Below are 25,822 nucleotides of genomic sequence, written 5' to 3' on the forward strand. Positions count from 1 at the left end.
CGCGTCGGAGAATTATCACTCAGCATTTCATACCCTCAAACGGTGGATGAAAATGAGAGCCCTCTCATTCACTGAACATCACAGTGAACCCTATAATGCTCTATTTACACAGAGGGAGCTCTTCAGCATCCTTGTAGATTGCCCTGACACAGCTCCTGGGCCAGATCGGATCCACAGTCAGATGATCAAACATCTCTCATCTGAATACAAGCGACATCTCCTCATCATTTTCAACCAGATCTGGTGCGATGGTGTCTTTCCATCACAATGGCAAGAGAGCACGATCATTCCGGTGCTCAATCCCGGCAAACACCCACTTGATGTGGGTAGCTATCAGCCTATCAGCCTCACCAACATGTTTTGTAAGCTATTAGAATGTGTAGTAAGTCAGCTGTTGTGTTGGGTCCCAGAGTAATGTGGCCTACTGGCTCCATGCCAGGGAAGTTTCCACCAGGGTCGCTCTACCATTGTGTCTTGTGTCCCTCAAATCTGCCATCCGAACAGCTTTCTCCAGACGCTAACACCTGGTTGCCATCTTTTTTATTTACAAAAAGCTTACAACACGACCTGGCGACATCATATCCTTGCTACATTATATGAGTGGGGTCTCCAGGGCCTGCTCCCAATTTTTAACCAAAATTTCCTGTCGCTCCATACTATCTGTGTCCAAGTTGGTGCCTCCCATAGTTTCCCCCCATATCCAGGAGAATGGGGTCCCGCAGGGCTCTTTATTGAATGTATATCTATTTTTAGTGGTCATTAACAGTCTAGCAGCAGTTGTCAGTCCGTCCATTGCACCTTCTCTGTATGCAGACGACGACTTCTGCATTTCATACTGCTCCTCAAGTACTGGTGTCACTGAATGGCGCTACAGGGAGCCGTGCAAAAGGCGCAGTCATGGGCTCTAGCCCACAGTTTCCAGTTTTCAGCCGTGAAGTTGTGTGTTGTGCACTTTTGTCAGCATCTTACCATTCTTTCAGAACCAGATTGATGTGGCTTCCTCATCTTCATCAGCTGAAGCAGAAGTGCTCTCCACTGTCTGAGCAACACCAACTGGGGTGCAGATCGGTCCGTGCTGCTGCAGTTCTACAAAACCCTTGTTCAATTCCATCTTGACTATGGTAGTCCAGTTTATGATTCGGCAGCACCCTCAGTGCTAAGTTTACTCGACCCAGTGCACCAATGTGGTGTTGGACTGGCAACGGGAGCTTTTAGGATGAGTCCGGTGACCAGCGTCCTGGTGGAGGACAGAGTCCCTCCATTGAAGGTTAGGCATCCACAACTGATCGCCAGTTATGTTGCACACATTCGTAGTTCTCCTGATCATCCGAATTACTCTCTCCTTTTTCGTGCCACTCCGGTTCTTCTCCCATGTTGGAGGCCCAGGTCAGGGCTTACATTTACGCCTGTGGTTTGCGTCCAATCTCTTTTGTCTTAAGTGGAGTCCTTGCCTTTACCACCTATACTCGAGATCCAGTCACGTACATCTCCATGATGTACACCTAGGCCGAAGCTTTGCCTGGACCTTTCACATTGTCCTAAGAACTCAGTTAACCCTGCGGCTCTCTACTGTTACTTCCTCTCGATTCTTGGCATGTACCGGGACCATGAAGTGGTTTACACCGATGGTTCGATGGCTGATGGGCACATTGGCTTCACATATGTTCATGGAGGACATATTGAACAGTACTCCTTGCCAGATGGCTGCAGTGTTTCACTGCAGAGTTGGTAGCCATTTCTCGTGGCTTTGAGCACATTCACTCATGCCCTGACAAGTCATTTCTTCTCTATACTAACTCCTTGAGTAGCCTACTAGCTATCAACCAGTGCTACCCCCACCATCTCTTGGTAGTGACCATCCAGGAGTCCATCTATGCCCTGGAATAGTCCAGTCATTCTGTGGTGGTTGTGTGGACCCCAGGCCACGTCAGAATCCCAGGAAATGAACTTGACAACAGGCTGGCCAAACAGGCTACGTGGAAACTGCTTCTGGAGATTGGCATTCCCATGACTGACCTGCGATCATTATTATGCTGCAAGGTTTTTCAGCTTTGGGAGGCGGAATGGCACAATCTCAGTATGCACAACAAACTGCGTGCCCTTAAGAAGACTATGTTTGTGTGGAAGTCCTCCATGCAGGCTTTTCGCAGGGCTCTATGTTTCTCTGCCGGCTCCACATTGGCTATATGTGACTTACACATGGCTACCTCTTCCGTTGTGATGACCCACCTCGGTGTCACTGTGGCTCACATACGACTATCGTCCACATCTTGCTGGACTGCCCACGTCTAGCCCCTCTGCGGCAGACCTTCCCAGCACCCTACCTTCGGTGTTGGACAACAATGCCTCAACAACAGATTTAGTTTTACGTTTTATTCGTGCGGGGGGTTTTGATTGTACCGTCTAAGGAAGGGCATTTACCCTTCTCTCCAAGGCTGCCACCCTCCCTCCATTTTAACTCTGTCACACTTTCTTTGCACTTAATTGTCTTGGTGGTCATCTTTTTCCTACATGTTTTCATCTCGCTTTGTCTTCTTAGGTGGACATTTTAATGTGTTTGCAGAGTAGCTGGCTCATCCTCTTTTATTATTGTGATCAGCCATCGCAGACCATCTGCTCTGTGGTTTTAATACCTTCTTCTACTTTTCCTTGTGGTGTATGTTTCCCCCCATATTTTTTCTTTTTAGGTGTGGTTCCCAATTCCTTTTCCCCCTTTTACTTTCCCATACATACTTTGGGTGTTTTTGTACCTTGAGCCTTGCTTGCATCAGGAAAAAGGGACTGATGGCTCTGTAGTTTGGTCCCTTTATACCCCAAACGAACCAAACAACCAACCAACCAAATCGAATTGTGGAGTTGGGGTTTATTCATCTCATGATGTGCATTTGCAATCCATTTGGCTTGCATACAGGAGACATGTCAATTATTTATAATAGAGTTACAATGATTTTACATGAATAATTAATAGCACTAAAATAAACAGTAACACTATAATGATATTTCTTGGAATATATCATACATTGTATCCAGCTCAAATTTCCAGTTCGTCCTGTATGAATTCATCCACTGAGTTATAACATTTCTGTGTCAGTGCCTTCTATAGCTTTATTTTAAGCTTACCTAAATTCATATGCATTAACTAGTTCCCTTTTAATTTATTATAAATTTTCAGCCCCATGTATTGCAGTTCTGGGCCTACAGTCTGAGGCAATGGGTGGGGAGCATGAAATTTTCTTTGTCTCTAGTAACATGTGAATGAACAAAATGGTTTCCCTCAAATATTTCTTGTCTAGTGTATGAAAAGATAGATGGCAGAGCTAATATTTAAAATTTTCTAAATAATTGAAGGAATGGTTCTTTATGATTCGTAGTCTACATATTTTGAATGATTTTTTTTCTGTGGTTTTAGTATCCTCACTGTTTATCGAGTTTCCCATACAAACAATACTGTACTTAGTAATGGATTCAAAGTAGCTGGTATATGCTACTTTTTGTGAGTCTGTGTCAATTGCAATTGACAACATTTGCAGTGCAAATGCAAAGCTACTCCGTTTGTTTGCTAGGTACTCAATGTGTGCCTGCCAGCTCAAATTTTTGTCTAAATTATACCGAAGAATTTGGCTGAGTCAGCTGCTTCTGTAACTAGGTTGTTGTGAACAATCTTAATCTGCTCAGATTGTGACTCAGTTTGAATTGCATCATGTGAGTCTTAGATATGTATAGATTCAACCCATTTAGCTGAAAACAAGATATTAAGATGCTGATGGTACTGATCACAGATTTGAGAATTTATTTCTGAATCCTGATATTCAACTAAGACAGAAGTATCATCTGCGAACAGAACTGATGGGGAACTTATATTTCATGGTAAGTCATTAACATAGAAGAGAAATCGGACTGGGCCTAATATGGAGCCTTGTGGAACTCACTGAAATATTTTATCCCTGTTAGAAAATTGTGCCATTTAAAGAGATGCTAATTCTTTGCTTTCTGTTTGATAAGTAGGATTTAAGCCATTGTAGGGCTCTGCCACTGATGCCATACCTGTCAAGTTTGTAAATAAGCAATGCATGGTTTATAGAATCAGACGCCCTAGTGAGGTCACAGAAAATTTCTGCCACTTTGTCTTGTCTAAAGATGTACTTATTTTCTCAGTGAAACTGCTCACTGCATCTATGGTGTTTTCCCACTGTTGAAACCCAAATTGTTTGGAATAATAGAATATTTTTCAGTGAAGCTTTGGATTTGGGCAACAGTAAGTTTTTCAAATACTTTAGACTTACTTATTTCGAATATTTTAGATAGAACTGAGATAGGATGATAACTTTTCATGATCTCTCTTGACCTCTTCTTGATGAGTGGTTTGACTACAGCATATTTCAGTACCTGCGGGAAACAGCCATCTTCAAAACAATGATTTATTATTTGAGCTAGTAGATTTGCATTTTATTGTGTACTGTTAATAACTTCAGTGAGTATTCCATCCCAACCTGCAGATCTTTTGTTTTTTAATGTTAGGATTGTATTTTCTACATTCTTCACAAACACTTCTAAAGAGTTTGTAAAGTTTTCAGAGTTTTCATTTAGGCCAAAAGGATTTACATCTACAACAGACTTTACTACATTTATAAAGGATTCATTAAGTATATGAGTTGAACTTAATGTAGTATTTCCTTCGGTGTCAATTTTTGAAACTTCTTAGTTACAGGCTTTAACACCTAACTCAGATTTAATGGCTGACCACACACCCTTTGTCCTATTTTTATGGTTTAAAATTAGCCTGTTGTTTGCAAATTGCTTTTGCTGCCTTGACGACTTTTTTGTTATGGTTTTATAGAGTCTTAACATACTCAATGAAATCAGTATCTTTATTATATTTTAATTCTCTGTGCAGTTGCTTTTCCTTACACTGGAAACTTTAATTTAATTCTCATTTTATTGCCATAGAATCTAGGTGAAATATTTAATTAAAAACACGTAGGGAACTATTTAGGAAGGTTTCATCACTTGAGTTACAATGACCAAAAGGCCATTTTTTCTCTTTTAGCTTATTACTAAATATTAGCAAGTTTTCTTTGCTAAAATTCCTTCTCATATGGATCCTCATACCATACTTGAAATGTTCTTGTCTGTCTGTGGCAGCTCAGTGAATAATGTACAATGATCTGAAATACCTAGAAATGGATAACATTTAAATACACCTTCATATAAATAATTAATTAGACTGAGCGATGTGGCGCTGTGGTTAGACACTGGACTCTCATTCGGATGGACGATGGTTCAACCCCTCGTCCGGCCATCCTGATTTAGGTTTTCCGCGATTTCCCTGAATCGCTCCAGGCAAATTCAGGGATGGTTCCTTTCAAAGGGCACAGCCCACTTTCTTCCCCGTCTTTCCCTAATCCAATGACCTCGCTGTCTGGTCTCCTTCCCCAAAACAATTTAACCCAATTAATTAGAACATTTACAGTACAGGTTGCTGATTGGCCACTGTCTCTTTTTGATTCAATATTAAAATTAGCAGCTATTACGTTTTTTTTCTCTACAAATGTCTTCCAGCATAATTTGAAGCTTAGATAAGAACAGTTCTGTTGTTGGCCTCCCTGGGAGTCTTAATATACAGATTATTATAGCATTTACTAGTCAGTCTGCTATTTCTACACAACAGCTCTCAAACACACATTCTCCATTTACAGAACTAAAGCAGTTTCTAGTCTCATAATTTATATCACTATGTGGAAGTATACACTAGCCTCTATGTGACTTGTTTCTTCTGCAAAACCTACTTGCCAATCTGAAGGTCCCTATTTTGTTTAAAATTTTTGATTGTGTCCTCAGTAAACCAGTGCTTATTTAAACAAATAGATGTGTTATTTGCACAATCTGTCAGAATGATTTCCAATTCGACTGTTTTGGAGCTGTTCTTGTTTAAACTCTCAGTGTTTAAGCTACTTATATTCCAGTGCATGACATCTACTTTGACCATTACTTATAGGCTTTAGCACATATATGGAACATCGTTGGACGACGACTCCGATGTCACCCACAACTAGTGATAACTGTTCCTGTATTGACCAACCAAGTGCAACAGGCATGGAACTCCATCTCATAAGCTGACATCCAGCACCTATACAACACATTTGCATTCTTCCATTCAACATTCTGGCAGCTACACCAGATATTAATGTATCAGCACTTCACATTTGCAATGGCTTATCTCATGCATACATTAACATGTGATCTTCCAATGTTAATCACTGAAATATGTTACCTAGGAAGCGTATTCCTGAAATTTCATTACTCTTCATTTATTGTTTTTTGGTGTTGGGTTTTTTTCTGTCGGCTCATTTTTCATTTCAAGACAGATGGTTCAATTTCTCTCCAGCTTCTTATTTTGCAGAGAAATGATTGGTGAATTTAATAAAATCACCAGTGACATCAATGCTTTTTGTGTATGAAAGTGGCAGACCTCTGCCAGTATGAATAATTAATATATTCTTCAATGCTACAGAAATTATTAAATACTAGCAACTTTTTCAACTTATCCTTAAATGGAACTAATGCTTTTATGTCCTTTATTTTTGCAAGATGTAGATTAATATTATGTAAGGTTGATGTTGCAGCCTTCTCTGACATAAAGCCTTGCTATCTGCATCTACATCTACATCCATACTCTGCAAACCATCTGACGGTGTGTGGCGGAGGGTACCCTGAGTACCTCTATTGGTTCTCCCTTCTATCCCAGTCTCGTATTGTTCATGGAAAGAAGAATTGTCGGTATGCTTCTGTGTGGGCTCTAATATCTCTGATTTTATCCTCATGGTCACTTCGCGAGATATACGTAGGAGGGAGCAATATACTGCTTGACTCTTCGGTGAAGGTATGTTCTCGAAACTTTAACAAAAGCCCGTACCGAGCTACTGAGCGTCTCTCCTGCAGAGTCTTCCACTGGAGTGTATCTATCATCTCCATAACGCTTTCGCAATTACTAAATGATCCTGTAACAAAGCGCACTGCTCTCCGTTGGATCTTCTCTATCTCTTCTATCAACCCTATCTGGTACGGATCCCACACTGTTGAGCAGTATTCAAGCAGTGGGCGAACAAGTGTACAGTAACCTACTTCCTTTGTTTTCGGATTGCATTTCCTTTGGATTCTTCCAATGAATCTCAGTCTGGCATCTGCTTTACCGACGATCATCTTTATGTGATCATTCCATTTTAAATCACTCCGAATGCGTACTCGCAGATAATTTTTGGAATTAACTGCTTCCAGTTGCTGACCTGCTATTTTGTAGCTAATTGATTATTGATCAATCTTTCTATGTATTCGCAGCACATTACACTTGTCTACATTGAGATTCAATTGCCATTCCCTGCACCATGCGTCAATTCGCTGCAGATCCTCCTGCATTTCAGTACAATTTTTCATTGTTGCAACCTCTCGATACACCACAGCATCATCTGCAAAAAGCCTCGGTGAACTTCCGATGTCATCCACCAGGTCATTTATGTATATTGTGAATAGCAACGGTCCTATGACACTCCCCAGCGGCACACCTGAAATCACTCTTACTTCGCAAGACTTCTCTCCATTGAGAATGACATGCTGCGTTGTGTTACCTGGGAACTCCTCAATCCAATCACACAATTGGTCTGATAGTCCGTATGCTCTTACTTTGTTCATTAAACAACGGTGGAGAACTGTGTCAAATGCCTTGCGGAAGTCAAGAAACACGGCATCTACCTGTGAACCCGTGTCTATGGCCCTCTGAGTCTCGTGGACGAATAACGCGAGCCGGGTTTCACACGACCGTCTTTTTCGAAACCCATGCTGATTCCTACAGAGTAGATTTCTAGTCTCCAGAAAAGTCATTATACTAGAACATAATACGTGTTCCAAAATTCTACAACTGATCGACGTTAGAGATATAGGTCTATAGTTCTGCACATCTATTTGACGTCTCTTCTTGAAAACGGGGATGACTTGTGCCCTTTTTCAATCCTTTGGAACGCTTCACTCTTCTAGAGACGTACGGTACACCGCTGCAAGAAGGGGGGGCAAGTTCCTCGCGTACTCTGTGTAAAATCGAACTGGTATCCCATTAGGTCCAGCAGCCTTTCCTCTTTTGAGCGATTTTAATTGTTTCTCTATCCCTCTGTCGTCTATTTTGATATCTACCATTTTGTCATCTGTGCGACAATCTAGAGAAGTAACTACAGTGCAGTCTTCCTCTGTGAAACAGCTTTGGAACAAGATATTTAGTATTTTGGCCTTTAGTCTGTCATCCTCTGTTTCCGTACCATTTTGGTCACAGAGTGTCTGGACATTTTGTTTTGACCCACCCACCGCTTTGGCATAGGACCAAAATTTCTTAGGATTTTCTGCCAAGTCAGTACATAGAACTTTACTTTCGAATTCATTGAACGCCTCTCGCATAGCCCTCCTCACACTACATTTCGCTTCGCCTAATTTTTGTTTGTCTGCAAGGCTTTGGCTATGTTTATGTTTGCTGTGAAGTTCCCTTTGCTTCCGCAGCAATTTTCTAACTCGGTTATTGTACCACGGTGGCTCTTTTCCATCTCTTACGATCTTGCTTGGCACATGCTCATCTAATGCATATTGTACGATGGTTTTGATCTTTGTCCACTGATCCTCAACACTATCTGTGCTTTCTACCAAACTTTTGTGTTGAGCTATCAAGTACTCTGAAATCTGCTTTTTGTCACTTTTGCTGAACAGAAAAATCTTCCTACCTTTTTTAACATTTCTATTTACAGCTGAAATCATCGATGCAGTAACCGCTTTATGATCGCTGATTCCTTGTTCTGCATTAACTGATTCAAATAGTTTGGGTCTGTTTGTTACCAGAAGGTCTAATATGTTATCGCCACGAGTCGGTTCTCTGTTTAACTGCTCAAGGTAGTTTTCAGATAAAGCACTTTAAAAAAATTTCACTGGATATATACTTCTCTATGAACTTCATTCCTATTTCTAATTTCATTATTACCATTAAGTGCAACCTCATGTTTACTATGCTTATTTACATTAAATTGCATCTTGCATAGTACGAGGTGGACTGTCACTACGAGAGGGACTGCAGATTGTGGAGGAAGTTCATCGCACCGGACGTTTGGCAGCTTTTGATATTGTAGAAGTTAACCCAGAACTCTCAGATGAAAGGGGTGTCCAGCTCACTGTCGAGGCAGCAATTGAAGTATGCCGCTCCGCTGTTGGCTTTGAGCGAAGAGGATGGCCAGCTGCAGGCATTACCATTGACAAAAGGTCATGTAATTAATGCTAAGTGATCTTAACACAGCACTGAGTTGTTAAAAAAACCATTGCATTGCTAATGTGATGTAGTACTGCCCACTATAAGTCTGAATCATCTTAGCTGGATGGTGCCATCGATAACAGGAAATATTCTAGTCTGTATGTAGAAGATTATGAGCCACTTATTTGTAAAATTGTGTTAAATAATGTAAAAATGTATGAAATGACCATTTACTGTATAGGGAAAGATGGATCAGGGATATGCCTTGACATTGTAAGTTGGTAGGACCCTTGCCATGCAACAACGTATGTCCGGAGCCTGACTTGTAAGTTTCAGAGAAGATGTCACTCTTCGTAGTTTCAGAAGCCTCTTGGTTATGCAGTTTAGCCTGTCAAGTTGTAGTTTTTGTTGAAATTTAGCGTCTATAATAGCAGGATTAAGAAACAATTTTAATAAACAACGTGTGTAAAAAAAATTAAACTTCTGAATTGGAATGAAACCGGCCATTTTGTATATGAGCAGAGTTACATCGTATTAACAGTTTATTTGCCTAGTTTAAATCAGAACATCATGGATTAAGTGTGAAGTACTTCAGGATGTGCACCTATTTGGTGCCCATCAGTTTCCCAATAAGGTTCTCTCTTAATACTAACTTGGGAGCAGAACTGCAAATTTAGTGGCAGTGAAATTCCACTCACTTTGTCTTCTTGAACATTTTACTGTTCAATAAATTAGACCTGTGACATACATAAAGTTCTCTTAGAAGTGTATGTTCAAGAAGTACCTTTTGAATTGTGTATTTCATATGTTTTACTCGCCTTATTCCATCTGCTCTTGGAGGACTAATTAAGAGAGCTGCCATCTTGTGTAAATGTAGCTATGTAAATACTGAAAATATATCACTTTTGTCTTTTATCGACCTGTTAATAAATGTCATATAATGGTAGTGCACGGTGAACATGTTCCATGGTACAACAAATGACTAATTTTCTAAATAATTTGTTACCTTTATTATCATTCATAATCTACTGTTCATGTCTGTATGTCCCAGTATGCTGTTTCACATGTTTGTGACTCCCCCCCCCCCCCCCCCCCCCTTATATGCACTTTGTGTTTTACTGCCTAAGTATTTAATTTATAATCAACTAACATCAATGAAAAGGCTGAAAATTTCTTAGTATTACATTAACTGAATGTTTATGTATAATTTTACTGAAATAAATACCATTGAAATTTCTTCTGCTGTTTGACTCTCTCCATGATTTTCTTCCTTCGTGAAAACTCGTGGTGTAAAAAAATGGGGAGGGGGCTCACTCAAATCCTAATATTACAAAGAAACATCTGTAGTCTTTGTTAACATTCTTAACAGTTCTTTACTTGGAAAATGATTCTGGCTACAAAATTACAACATAAATTTCAGGTTATTAACAGTCACTATACTTTTCAATGTGAGAGAAAAGTAAACAGTAAATGTTATATAGTGCTTTATATATTGTGCTTTAAATTGTTCATGTGTTTGCATGTAAAGTGATTATGCACTGCAGTGTGAAACTAATTATGACACAAGGTGACACTTTGCCCTTCGCAGTTATTGCACCACCTGCAGACTAGAACACGTAATGCCATCAACAAAGACATTCTACGGAATATCTGGCTGTCATGCCTACCACCTGATGCGCAGAAGATACAGTATGTGCTGGTGATCCTGATGCATTTGCACAGATTACATACTGTATCGCAGAAATGTATCCATACCAGCAACACAATGATTGAAATATAAACACCTCAACAGAGTGCTGTGAAACCTGTCTGAGTGAATCCAAAGCAACTGTTGAATGTAATATTTCACAGTAATGGAATTTCTAAACAAATTATAAGGAAAGTAAGGTTTCCACTTTGCCTGAACATTGATTTTGATTTAAAGTCTCCACATAACCAGAGGAAGCCATTTGATTTCTTTGCCACTACCAAGGGTGTGGACCAAGCACTGGTTTTAACATGTTGAACCGCCCCAGTGTCATGGAAAAATCGTGTTCCTGCATAACAGCTGTCCAGAGGGAGACTTCAAAGGGCCATGCTCAGTAGATATGAGGTACCGCATTTGGCCATGAGGAGATAAAAGCCTGGAAATCTGTGGTACATCCGAAGCCAGGTTCAAATATAGACACAAAGGTGGTCCAAAGGTTGTTAAGTCCCTGGAAGAGAACTGTGTCAGAGACAACCTGAACCTCATCACTGATGGGGAATACAAAAAGCAAGAAGGCATCCAGACTGAAGTTGTTGCCTGCTGAATGTCTATTGATGACCAAAGCTCAAGAGATGTTTTTGTAGACAGATATAATTGGGAATTGAATGGGCCAACTCCCTTTCCCTATTCCACCGTGTAACTCTTCTGTTTCTTCAAATTCTTTAGCCCATTTATTAACATGGGGCCTCTTGCAGTTATTTCTGTTGGCAGTATTCCTGCAATGCAGTGCTGCTATTGCTGAGTGAATGCAGCATTCATGTGCCACTGAGAAAGTTGGATTAAAGCACTCCCTCTCGTACTGTTGGGGTTCCAGACAGCTTACAAGGTTGATATCTGCACCTCAGTTGCTGAGATAGTGCACGGAGAGCCATTAAGAATACCAACTGAGTTTCTAACTTCTGTGCCACTTCTGAACCAAACAGAGTTATCCTTGTTTGTACAGATGATTCAGGATTACATGCCAGAGATTGGACAAGCACCAGCTATACATCATGGCTTACAAGCTGTTTTCATGCACAAGGCACTAACATATTGTTTGCATGTCGTGCTGCACTCAGATTCCTCATGGACATCTCCTGCATTTCAGGCTGTGAGGCAGTGTTTGAACTGATTATAGGTGGGCCGAACCCGGTAGTACAGCAATTCTTGACCAGTCTGCGACATAGGTGGGACAAGCCCCTAGCACTCTGTCATGAGCCAAAAATGATCTTAATATTTTGGTCCTGCAATGCAGGACATATCAGACATTAAGATAGAAATGTAGTATTTGGTCTTATCAGCTTAGACAGAAGATATGGGACCCTACCAAGTTTTGTGACAAAATAAACGCACATTTGAGATTCTGCAAAATGGGAAAGCTAGCAAAGTATCAAGGGAAAGACTGAAACAAGCATGGGTCATGCTGACTCCAGTCTCAGATGACAAGAAAAGCAATGTGGATGGGCATGGGGACAGTGCTCCCACAACTATACATCCTGCAGACAATGAACGTAGTCCTGGGCAACTCACGCTGGCCTCACAGAAGACCATTCCACTTGCCATGTCATTGCAGCCGAAGGTGGTTTGTACAGTAGCTGGCAGAGTTGTCAAACTGAAGTACCCCTATATTTCAAGCACTCTGCAGTTTAGTGGATGGTGGAAGGGCAGTATTAGTATCTCCACATGTGAAGTATGATGTACTGTATACTCTCTGGAGTGTGTGAACGGTCAATCATAATTGTTCCTTGAGTGAGATGTTGTTCTTAGTTGCTTTCTATTTTTAATAGAATTGAGATATCTTATAAGTAGGTATTATAATTTGTCTACAATGGTATACCAATCGCTTCCCCACCCCATGAACTGTGGACCTTCCATTGGTGTGCCTCAGCAATACAGAGAGCCATATCGTAAGTGCAGCCACAACAGAGGGGTGGTTGTTGAAAGGCCAGACAAACGTGGTTCCTGAAGAGAAGCAGCAGTGATTTCTGTTGTTGCAGGGTAACAGTCTGGATGATTGATTGATCTGGCCCTGTAACATCAACCAAAATTCCCTTGCTGTGCTGGTACTGTGAATGGCTGAAAGTAAAGAGAAACTATAGCTGTAGTTTTCCTGAGGACCTCCAGCTCTACTGTATGGTTAAATAATGATTCCATTCTCTTGGAATCCCCCCATTCAGCTCTCAGTGCAGGGACTACTCAGGAGGATGTCGTTATCAGGAGAAAAAATGCTGACTTTATATGAATCGGAACAAGGGATGTTAGATCCCTTAACTGCCCAGGTATTCCAGAAAATTTAAAAAGAGAAATGGACATGTTAAATTTAGATATGATGGGGTTTAGTGCAGTTTGGTGGCAGGGGGAACAGGACTTCTGGTCGGGTGAATACCGATTTATAAATATAAAATCAAATAGTGGTAATGCAGGAGTAAGTTTAATAATCAATAAGAAAAGAACTATGCAGGTAAGCTACTATAGACAGCATAGTGAATGCATTATTGCAGCCAAGAAAGACGCAAAGTTCACACCCACCACAGTAGTGCAAGTTTATAGGACAACAGGCTCTGCAGATGATGAACAGACTGAAAAAATTTATGATGAGATAAAAGAAATTATTCAGATAGTTGAGGGAGACGAAAATTTAATAATCATGGGAGACTGAAATTCGACAGTAGGAAAAGGAAGAGAAGGAAAAATGGCAGGTGAATATGGACGGGGGAAAGGAATGAAAGAGGAAGCCGCCTGGTAGGATTTTGCACACATCATAATTTAATCAGATGAATGTGTGGGGTCTGTTCTTTCGGACATGTCAAAAAGAACAGATACCATGAGGGATCCGCTGCTGTGATACATATTATGTAAACTGAAGTGAGGGGAGGGGAGGGGAGGGGGGGAGAGAAAGGAAAGGAAAGGAAAGGAAAGAGAAGGAACACTTAATGTCAGCTGCAATGGAAATTTTTGTGGGTTTTGTGGTGACCAGTGAAAATGTGTGCTGAACTGGGATTCAAACCCTGGTTCTCCTGGTTACTAGGCAGTTGCATTAACAGTGTTTATCTACATCTACATCCATACTCCGCAAGCCACCTGACGGTGAGTGGCGGAGGGTACCCTGAGTACCTCTATCGGTTCTCCCTTCTATTCCAGTCTCGTATTGTTCGTGGAAAGAAGGATTGTCAGTATGCTTCTGTGTGGGCTCTAATCTCTCTCATTTTATCCTCATGGTCTCTTCGCGAGATATACGTAGGAGGGAGCAATATACTGCTTGACTCTTCAGTGAAGGTATGTTCTCGAAACTTTAACAAAAGCCCGTACCGAGCTACTGAGCTTCTCTCCTGCAGAGTCTTCCACTGGAGTTTATCTATCATCTCCGTAACGCTTTCGCGATTGCTAAATGATTCTGTAATGAAGCGCGCTGCTCTCCGTTGGATCTTCTCTATCTCTTCTACCAACATTATCTGGTACGGATCCCACACTGTTGAGCAGTATTCATGCAGTGGGCGAACAAGCGTACTGTAACCTACTTCCTTTGTTTTCGGATTGCATTTCCTTTGGATTCTTCCAATGAATCTCAGTCTGGCATCTGCTTTACCGACGATCATCTTTATGTGATCATTCCATTTTAAATCACTCCGAATGCGTACTCGCAGATAATTTTTGGAATTAACTGCTTCCAGTTGCTGACCTGCTATTTTGTAGCTAATTTATTATTGATCTATCTTTCTATGTATTCGCAGCACATTACACTTGTCTACATTGAGATTCAATTGCCATTCCCTGCACCATGCGTCAATTTGCTGCAGGTCCTCCTGCATTTCAGTACAATTTTTCATTGTTGCAACCTCTCGATACACCACAGCATCATCTGCAAAAAGCCTCAGTGAACTTCCGATGTCATCCACCAGGTCATTTATGTATATTGCGAATAGCAATGGTCCTACGACACTCCCCTGTGGCTCACCTGAAATCACTTCTCTCCATTGAGAATGACATACTGCGTTCTGTTATCTAGGAACTCCTCAATCCAATCACACAATTGGTCTGATAGTCCGTATGCTCTTACTTTGTTCATTAAACGACTGTGGGGAACTGTGTCAAATGCCTTGCGAAAGTCAAGAAACACGGCATCTACCTGTGAACCCGTGTCTATGGCCCTCTGAGTCTTGTGGACAAATAGCGCGAGCTGGGTTTCACACGACCGTCTCTTTCGAAACCCATGCTGATTCATACAGAGTAGATTTCTAGTCTCCAGAAAAGTCATTATACTCGAACATAATGCAATATAATAATTATCGCAATTGTGCAGACTGTGTTGGCGCACCTGCTGGACAACTCACATTCGCACCTAGTGCCACCTATCCACAGTCCCTGTCCAAGTCCTCCATGCTTGCTATTTTAAGTAATTTTGCATCCACACTGAAGGTGCAGGCTTCATTACCCATCGAGGTGAATCAGTTACAACAATGTGTGGTGCTGTTCTTTCAAGTATGCCTGGGAAAAGAGACACCACATAGGATCCAGAGCTGTGAAACATAATATGTAAACTGAAGGGAAGAAGTAGAGGAAAGGAAAGGGAAGGAACTATTGATGTCAGCTGAAACAGCACTCTATGCTGATTTAGCGGCGACATGTGAAAATGTGAACCAGACTTATTCGAACCTGGCCTCTCCTACTTACTAGGTGGTTGCATTAATCGCTGCACCATCCAGAGACTGTGTTTTTCAGTTGCATGGACTATCTTGGCACAGCTTCAAGTGATGCCACATTCCCAACTGATCTGCAGGCCCGGTCCATGTTCTCCATGCTCACTACTCTGAGACTTCCATATGAGGTCAGAGATAACCGTGCATCCACACTGAAGGTAGGAGATTCATTGCCCATTAAGTTGAATTAGTTACATGAATGTGTGGTGTCTGTTCTTTTGGTCGTGGCTGGAAGAAGAAACACCATGCTGGATCCAGAGCTGTCATACAAATTATGTAAATTGATGGGGAGGAGGGGGAAGGGAAGGGAAGGGAAGGGAAGGGAAGGGAAGGGAAGGAAAGGGAAGGAGCTATTTATGTCAGCTGTGGTGAGATTTTAGGTGGATTTAGTGGTGACATATGAAAATGTGTGACAAACTTATTTGAACCTGGGATCTCCGGCTCACTTGGCAGCTGCATTAACCACTGTGCCATCTGGACACAGTGTTTATCGAAATTGCATGGATTGTCTCAGCATGCCTCCTGGCTGATCCACATTCCCACCCAGCACTGCCTATTTGCAGTCCCCATCCATGCCCTCCAGGCTCACTACTTTGAGATACCGACATGAGGATGAACTTAATCATGCATCCACACTGAAAATGGTGGATTCATTGTCCATCAGGGTGACTCAATTATATCAACATGTTGTGTGTGTTCTTTCAGATGAATCCAACACCATAAGTGCGGATGCACAATTACAGTCGATATCATGTGGGAATCTCAAAGCAGTGAGTGTGGGGGACATGGGCGAGGACTGTGAATGGGGAGTGTTAGGTCGGAATGTGGGTCAGCCAGGAGACCCGCTTTGATAGTCCGCATAATTGTGTTTGGATGGTGCAATGATTAACACTATTGCCTAGGGTCGAATGCTGGTCAGGCACATATTTTTATTTCTTGCTGCTAAATACACATAAAGTCCCATTCCAGCTGACTTCAACAGCTCCCTCCCTTTCCTCTACTTTCCTCCTACCCCCCCCCCCCCCCCCTCCTCCTCAATTTACATAACATAACTTAATCATCGCTAACAGTTTGTTTAAGAACTATGAAAGAAGATTGCATATGTGGAAGGGACCTGGAGACATGGGAGGTTACAGATTGATTGTATAATGATAAGAGAGAGATTTCAGAACCAGATTTTAAATTGTAAGACATTTCCAGACAACTATGAACTCTGGCCACAATCTATTGATTATGAATTGTAGATTAAAACTGAAGAACCCAAAAACGACGTAGGAAATTGAGAGGATGAGATCTGGATATACTGAAAGACCCAGAGGTTGTTAAGAGTTTCGGAGGGAGTACTAGGGAACGATTGCCAAGTGCAGGAGAAAGGAATACAGTAGGGGAAGAGAGATATAATAGTGCAGGCAGCAGACTTATCAAATAGGTAAAAATATGATGTCTAATAGAAATCCTTAGGTAAGACAACAGATAAGTTTCTGAATTTTATAGATGACAGGAGAAAATGTAAATATGCACCAAATAAGGCAGGCAAAAGGGAATACAAATATCTTAAAATGAGACTGACAGGAAGTGCAAAATGGCTAAGAAGCAATAACTAGAGGACAAATGCAATGATTTAAAAGCAGATTTCAGTAGGGAAAAGGTGGACACCGCCTACAAGAAAATTAAAGAGACCTTTGGAAAAAAGAGAACAACCTGTATGAATATCAAGAGCTCAGCTGGAAAAATGGTCCTAAGCAAAGAAGGAAATGCTGAAAGGTGAAAGGAGTATTTAGAGGGTCTATACAAGTTCAACCCTCATCTTGATAGTTTGCTGAATAAAGTAATAACAAACCGAAAAACAGTTCTTATACGTAGAGACCTAAATGTAGACTTTAATAAGCCAAGCAGGTCAACATCTGAGTTGATGAACATACTAACAGTCAATAATTTGGAGATTACAGTATGCTCCCCTATATATGAAATGAATCATTCTAGTATTACTATAGACCAAATAATAATTAGCTCCAAAACAAAATATAAATCAGTAGTAATTAAAGCTGAACCCTGTAATGGTTGCCTAGTCGTAGATATTGCTATAATTTAAGGAGCTTGTTAGCACTTGACGTTAGGTTGGCGCCATTAAAATGCATTGTGGTAATCGCTTCTGTGACTCGATGCTGATGTTGGCTCTAAATCTGGTTGTCTAGGGGTAAAAAGATGAAGTCCCGTGTTCTTGATGTGCTTTTGATGATAAATAATGAGTGAAACCAACAAATATTTAAACTTAAAATATTTATTACTCTGGTGGCCATCTTAATTCCACTGTCCACCAAAGACAATGACACAATACAAAGTAGTACTTCTTTTACATGTTCTTTGCATTGTTTACCCACCTTGAACAATAACAGATATACACACTTTACCAAAGTGACATTTCGACTGTGCTCCCAACCCTTTTTTTTCTTTATTATTTTAAACCTGTTTACAGGCAGGCCAGCAGCAGCATACTACACCGCTCTTTGGCCTCAGAGAAACACAAAAGATACAAATGAAGACAATTAGAGAAAAAAATATGGTGGACATATAAACAGAGACAAACACTTTTTAAAATACATGGAGCCATTCACGGGCGTAGAGTCGAAGATAAAATTTGTTTAGACACTTGGACACACCCATAGACGAAAATTGTCACACGCGAACATAGGTGCACAAAACGAATAACACTGAACCACTTAAGCACAAACGACGGCACATGCAGAAACACGAGGCGCTGATCTCCGGCGCGTGATTGTTCACGAAGCGTGTATGAGTCCGGGGACCTGCCAAGAGAGGAGGAGGAGGGGGTGGGAGAGGGAGCGGGAAGAGCAGAGATGCCACAGGCAGCGGTGATAGGGGGGAGGGAGGAAGGGTGAGGGGAAGCCCGGGAGAAGAGGGGTGGAGGAAGGGAGGGGGGAAGGAGAAAGAAGGGAGGGAGGGTGCCAAAAGAAAAAGACACAGGATGTGGGAGGGGAGGATCAGAGTTGATAGGAGGGGCAGATGGAGGGGAGGAGAACATCATCAGGGAGGGGGAGTTGGCGGAAGCCACCTTGGGAGAGGGTAAGGAGGGTAGAGAGATGGAGACCGGGCGGGATGTGGGAATACAGGCACGGCAGCAGGCAGGGGTGGGAGAGGGTGGGCGAGACAAGCGGGTGAGGAGGATCGAATTTACGGGAAGTGTACAGGATCCGTATCCTTTCAAGGAAGAGGAGGAGGTGGGGGAACGGAATGAATTCGTACAGGATCCGCGTGGGGGAGGGGAGATAGATGCAATAGGCGAGGCGAAGAGCATGGCGTACAAGGATCAAGGATTTGACGGGATTTATAAAAGGTGGGGGGGGGGGGGCGGAGATCTAGGCCGGATGGGTGTAACAAAGGATAGGGCGGATGAGTGATTTATAGGTGTGGAGTATGGTGGAGGGGTACAGACCCCACATACGGCCGGAAAGGAGCTTGAGGAGATGGAGTTGGGAGCGTGCCTTGGCTTGGATTGTTCGGAGATGTACATAAGGGTGGGGGTGAGGGCGATAGAATGGCCATAGATGGTAAGATAGAAATCAAGGAGACGAAAGGAAGGGGTGGTTTTGCCTGGGTTTTGGAGGGATTGACCTTGAGCACGAAGCGGTGTACCGGTCAAGATGGGATTAGAGAAGGTGTTGGGAGCACTGCAGGGTGGGGGCGAGGGCAAGGGCGGTTTACCAGGTTTAAGGAACATCAGGATACGGGAGGTTTTCCACAGGTCAGGGTAGTAACAGGTGGACAGGAGTACATTGTAGAGCCTGGCCAGGGTGGAGAGGAAAGAGACAGGAGCCTCACTAAGGTGACACGATCGTGACCAGGAGCGGTGTTGCGTTTTGTGCAGAGTGTAGCAATGAGATCCTGTGTAGTGATAGGGGCATTAAATTCCGTGTGTGCAATGTTGTCCAAGTACTGGAAACCAGGTGCAAGGGGAGGGACAGAGGTGTCAGTTCGATCGCGGTCATCCGGGAAGAGGGAGTAATCGAACTGGGGATCATCGGGGATGGAAAAGACATTGGAGAGGTAGGAGGCAAAGTGATTGGCCTTACTAAGTGTGTCAGGGAAGGGGTGATCATGGAGAAGAGGATAGTAGGGGGAGGGTTTAGTTCCGGTAAGGCGACGGAGGGCTGACCAGAACTTGGACGAGTTTATAGGTAGGGTAGCGTTTAAACGGGTGCATGTCTGTCTCCAGTCCCGGTGTTTCTTAGCCGCGAGCAAATTACGAATGTGTCGCTGGAGTTGCCGGTGGCGTCGTAATGTGTCTGGGTCACGTGTGTGGAGGAAGGCACGTAGAGACAACGGGATTCACGGAGGAGGAGGAGGAGGAGGACGGCCTGTGGGGGTAAGGTAGGACGGTGGGGGTGGATGGCGACAGTAGGGACGTGGGCCTCTATGGCCTCAGACAAGGTCTGCTGGAGAAAGGAGGCAACATGGGTTACATCGTCAGGGTGGTGGTAGGTGAAGGGGTGACTATCGACCTGGGTGGAGAGGGTATCCTGGAAGGCATTCCAGTTGGCATGGGAATAGTCATGGACGCACTTTGGGGGAGGGTCATTACGAGGGTCGGGGCGGGGGCGACGACCGTCTGAAACGGTGAGGAGGACAGGGAGATGGTCGCTACCAATAGGCTCCAGGACATCCACCGTTATGCGGCCGAGGAGGTTAGGGGAGGAAAGGATGACATCGGGAGTGGAGTTGGATTCAGGATGGGTGTGCTGGGGGATGGGGATGAGGTCGCCTTGAAGGGAGAAGAGGAACCGATGCCACCGCTGTAATTGGGCAGCGGAACGACTATGGATGTTGAGGTCTGCGGCAATCACGTAGGAGGAGAAGGTACGTTCAATGTGGGAAAGGAAGTTGAAGGGAATAGGGGCGTTAGGGCAGTGGCGATCACGTAGGAGGAGAAGGTAGAGTCAATGTGGGAGAGGAAGTCGAAGGGAATAGGGACGTTAGGGTGGACATAGATGGTGGTCCCAACCCTTCTTGCTGCTTGTATTTATAACCTTGTCAAAGAACTACTAAAAAGAGATATATTTTATAAGTCACTTATACATCTGTTATCGTAATTTGTGGAGAAAAGTTATTAATTTACATCGAGTGACATAATTTAACAGGTTATTAAAATGACAGACAGATTTGTTGACAGAATAATTCCTTGTTAAAAAAGACCGTTTTTTAGAAGTTTGTCAATTGACTTCTCTAATTTGCATAAATAAGTAAATAACATGAATTATTAAGAATTGCATTGGTTTTCGTCTAAAATAGGAGTGTTTAAGTGAATACCGAGTGAAAACGCTCCTAGTGAACAAATAGGTTTCACTGGGTGATTTTTATTTAAGGAGATACAAAATACGCGAGTTGGCAACTATTTTTTGTACTTCATATTAATTATTTAAGATGAACTTAGTGTTTTTGCATGATGACATTTGCTGCATCAGTGATCAAGTGATATTAACTTTTGTGTGGGTCAGTTATTCAGTATAATTTAATGGGTTGACTGTTTATGGAGACATGTTGTGCAATCGTTGTTAACATACACAATAACTTTTCTATAATCATAACTACTCGTTAAACTGGTTGAATTTGGAGGGTATTGCATACTTCGGTAAAGTAAAGCCTTTAAAATGTTCCATTACAACCCTCAGACAGTCATGCGCAGGCTATAAGCTTTTGTGTAAAGATTAATTCATCTAGCTTGGAAAACATTAATAACCTGGTGGAAGTAGCTAATATGTTTGATAATTATTTTATTAATGTAACAGAGAAACTACTATAACAGACCTCCCATAGAAAAGAGCATAAAGAAACAGACAAAAAAGCCTCAAGCAAACCAATGTTTCTGTACCCAACAAATGTAGAAGAAGTGCAGGTTACAGTAAAAAGTCTCAAAATGAGACACTCTGCAGAAGTAGATGATATACCGGATTTAATTATAAAGAAGTGTGTTCAAAATGGTGAAAGTAGAACCATGGTACAAGAAAGGAAACAAAAATGTTATTTCAGGCTACAGACCTTTGGTACTTATGTCTGTTTTCTCAGAAATATTGGAAAGGCTCTTCAATAAGAGACTAACAGACTTCTTAGAGAATAATGGTACTCTGTCAGAATATCAATATGGGTTTAGAGCAAATCCTTTAACCAAATCAGCAATTCACTCCTTTCTATTTGAGGCGCTGTTAGCATTAAAGAAAAAATTTACCAAGGGCACATTTTTAGATATGTTAAAGGCATTCAACACCATAAATTACGATAAATTGCTCAACAAGCTAGAAAATCTTGCCCTCATTGGAGCAGCTAACAACTGGCTCTGCTCTTATCTTAAGAACAGGGAACACACAGTGTCAGGTGGCTTGCGGAGTATGGATGTAGATGTAGATGTAGAATATGTGGAAATAGAGCATGAAAGAGATAATGTCTTTAGAAATGTAATTCCAAGCTACTGACTATTAAATATGGTGTGCGACAAGGATCAGTAATGGATCCTGTTCTGTTCTTACTCTATGTAAATGACCTAAACATAAGCAATGACAGCATTAAAATATTTCAATTTCCTGATGATACAAGCTCTCTAATTACAGGAAACTCAGAAGAAAACATAAGAGAAGCCACTGACAGGCTAACTTGTTATCTTGATAACAATGACTTAAAAATTAACACTAGGAAGACTGTAGCTATGCATATGCACACAGCACAACCAAAAAATCTGATGTCTAGAGCTATATGGACAGACAATTACCAAAACAGCCTGTACAAAATTTCAAGTACTCCATCTACAAGACAACTTGAAATGGACAGCACATATTGAGCAAATGAACAAAAAATTAAGTACTCCTCGTTTCGTGTTGCAGATATTAAAAAACTGTACCAGCTGCAGATATTAAAAAACTGTACCAGCTGCAACACTGTTCAATGTGTATATTATGCAGTCATACTTACACAGTAAATAAATATCTACAAAAATAAGTTTTTCTATATTAATCCAATGTAGTCTTATACAGAAATTTGCATATTATCTCCCCATATATAGTTTAACAACATTTATTTAAGTATTCATAATTAATTGATATATAAATGTGTGTTATTTTATTTACAAAGGTATAATTATACATAAAATTGTTAATAGTAACATAAAAGTTCAAATATCTCTTGTACATTGTGCAGCTGTAGATGAAATGGATCAATAAATCAATGTACTTGAGGGCATTATTATAGAAATGCACGAGAAGATGGCAAGATGACACAAGAGATATGATGCTGCGAGAAGAATTTTATAGAAAACTAGAAGATCTAAGTCAAACAAGACCCAGGGAGTAACAACATTCCATTATAACTACTGATTGCCTAGGGAGAGGTAGTTATGACAATACTCTTCCATCTGATGGGCAAGATGTATGAGACAGGCAAAATACCCTCAGACTTCATGAAGAGTATAATAATCCCAATTTCAAAGGAAGCAGATGCTGACAGGTGTGAATATTTCCGAACTATCAGTTTAATAAGTCATGCTGCAAAATACTAACACAATATCTTTACAGAAGAATGATAAAACGGATAGGAACTAACCTTGGGAAATATCAGTTTCGATTCAAGGGAAATGTAGGAACGTGTGAGGCAATACTGACCCTATTACTTTTGTTGCGGTGGTCGATGGTCGAACCAAGGACTCTAGATGGCTGAGCTGTAGCTGGGACCCATTGTGTTACTTTTGTCAGGAGGCCGAGGAAGTTCAGTAGCGTCAAGGGGCAAAGCAGAGTGATACAGCAGTATTCAGAAGCGTTTCTTTATTCAACTAGTTTACAGAGGCATAATATCAGTGCGCCACCCGCGTGCTGTTCTGCGAGTCCAGCTGTCTCAGCACTCTTGGACTGACGACACTGCTGCTGCAGTCCTGAAGACTGCCCAATGATAGAAGTCAGCCGTGTTCGCCTGGTCACCGCTCGCTGAGACGTAGCGACAGGTGCCACTCTACTACCACGATTCCGGAGACTGTTAGAGTCCCTGGGCCCCACCACCCTCCGCCCCGTTTGACCAGCTCTGTCCGACCATGGGATGAAGGTTGATATACTGGTCACCTGTGACCCTCGGGCTGCTGCTGCTCCCATGACAGGACCGAACTCGAACCTGCGCCCTCCTGGACGGTGTGCCGCAACTTGCCACTAGTGGTGCTTGCTGGTTGGCAACACCCGCCGCCGTCTTTGGCGCTGCTTCAGTGCTGCCGCGCCTCCCACGGCTTACGCCTCGCCCGGACCCCGGATGGGAAGCGAATGTGGCCCATCCAGGACCTGCTGCAGACTGCTGTCACTGCCCTCCTTCAGGCACACCATGCAATCTCCAAGTACCTGGCTGCCGTTCCGTCCCACCCCAGTGTTGCATCCCCAGAGGTGGAATATGGCCTAAAAATCAAGTACATAGATATAAAGAACAGGTTACACAGAATATTTACAGCATCACTGCCAGACTGGCCCTGATAAGCATAGACCAGCACAGGTGCGTCTCGACTCTCAACTGACCTGGCACACCCTAGCCTCTAGCTAAAATTGCCCGTCTATTTATACTGCTTTTCCCCTCACTTCTGATGTAGTGTCAGAGAGAGACAGAAACTATGGCAGAGGTAAATTCCCATATGTCAGCCATTTACACATCGTCCTCCAGGCTCTGGCCTACTGCCTCGCCTCATACATCGCAATAACTTCAACCAACACTGAGGTTTCCTGCCTCATTGTTGCACCACTCAAAACACGTCGTGCGTGCATTAACACCATTGCAGCTCCTCACTATGTTTACCCTGTCTGGCCTATTGGCTGCCGACTATTACTACACACTGCCAGCAGCCCCAGACTTTATCGCCCAACCGCACCTTTACTGAATTTTAACAAAATTCCCATTTCCTATGACTAAGAGTAACACTAACGCAGCACTTTTCTTAGAAAATAAGTTAAGGAAAGGTAAACTTGTGTTTAAAATATTTGTAGACTTTGAGAAGGCTTTTCACAATATTGACTGGAATACTCTGAAATTTTGAAGGAAGCAGAAGGAAAATACAGCAAGCAGAAGGCTATCTACAACTTGTACAGAAAACAGAGGACAGTTATAAGAGTTGAGAGGCATGAAAGAGAAGCAGTGGTTGAGAAGGGAGGGAGACTGCTTTGTAGCCTGTCCCTGATGTTATGCAATCCGTACACTGAGAAAAAAAAAAGTTTAGAGTAGGAATTAAAATCTAGGGACAAGAAATAAAAACTTTGAGGTTTGCCAATGACACTGTAATTCTGTCAGAGAGCGCAAAGGACGTGGAAGAACAGTTGAACAGGAGGAAGGAGGATATAAGATGAACATCAAGGAAAGCAAAACCATTATAATAGAATCTAGTCACATAAAATCATGTGATGCCGAGGGAATTAGATTACGAAATGAGACACTTTAAGTAGTAGATGAGTTTTGCTATTTGGGCAGAAAAATAACTGATGATTTTCGAAGTAGAGGGGATATAAAATGTAGACTGGCGATGGCAAGAAAAGTATTTCTGAAGAAGTTAAATTTGTTAACATGGAACATAGATTTTAATATCATAGAGTCGTTTCTGAAAGTATTTGGGTGGAGTGCAGCTATGTCTGGAAGTGCAACATGGACGAAGTAGTTTAGACAAGAAATGAATAGAACCTTTTGAAATATCATGCTACAGAAGAATGCCGAAGATCAGGTGGGTATATCATGTACCTAATGTGGAGGTACTGGATAGAACTGGGGAGAAGTGGAATCTGTGGCACAACTTGACTAGAAGAAGGGATCCGTTGGTGGGACACATTCAGAGACATCAAGGGACCACGAATTAGGTATTGGAGAGAAGTGTGAGGAGTAAAAATCGTAGAGGGAGACCAAGAGATGAATACAGTAAGCAGATTTAGAAGGATGTAGATTAAAGTAGTGACTCAGAGATGAAATGCTTGCACAGGATAGAGTATAATGGAGAGCTGCATCAAACCCATGTTTGGACTGAAGGCCACAACAGCAACAATAGTGTTCAGTGAAGGAGAAAGCTAGCGGCGGCACAGAGTACAACTGAGTTGAACTCTTTGTGGTATCACA

At 42.0% G+C, this 25,822-nt stretch overlaps 1 protein-coding gene and 1 non-coding gene across 2 annotated transcripts in view; one reads left to right on the plus strand and one right to left on the minus strand.

The window, feature by feature from the left end:
* The window catches only part of LOC126282460 (arginase, hepatic), a 74,171-nt gene extending 63,660 nt beyond the window's left edge, over positions 1–10,511 (plus strand). The window contains exon 7 of the mRNA XM_049982119.1: positions 9,069–10,511. Coding sequence (XP_049838076.1) covers positions 9,069–9,298 — 230 coding nt within the window. The 3' untranslated portion in view covers positions 9,299–10,511. The remainder of the gene's footprint in view (positions 1–9,068) is intronic.
* Positions 10,512–12,133: 1,622 nt separating this feature from the next.
* Positions 12,134–12,317, minus strand: LOC126286121 (U2 spliceosomal RNA). Its single transcript, XR_007551676.1, has one exon. It is a non-coding gene; the product is annotated as a U2 spliceosomal RNA (small nuclear RNA).
* Positions 12,318–25,822: the final 13,505 nt, after the last annotated feature.

This window comes from Schistocerca gregaria, chromosome 1 (assembly GCF_023897955.1).
Source record: "Schistocerca gregaria isolate iqSchGreg1 chromosome 1, iqSchGreg1.2, whole genome shotgun sequence".
Classification (NCBI taxonomy): domain Eukaryota; kingdom Metazoa; phylum Arthropoda; class Insecta; order Orthoptera; family Acrididae; genus Schistocerca; species Schistocerca gregaria.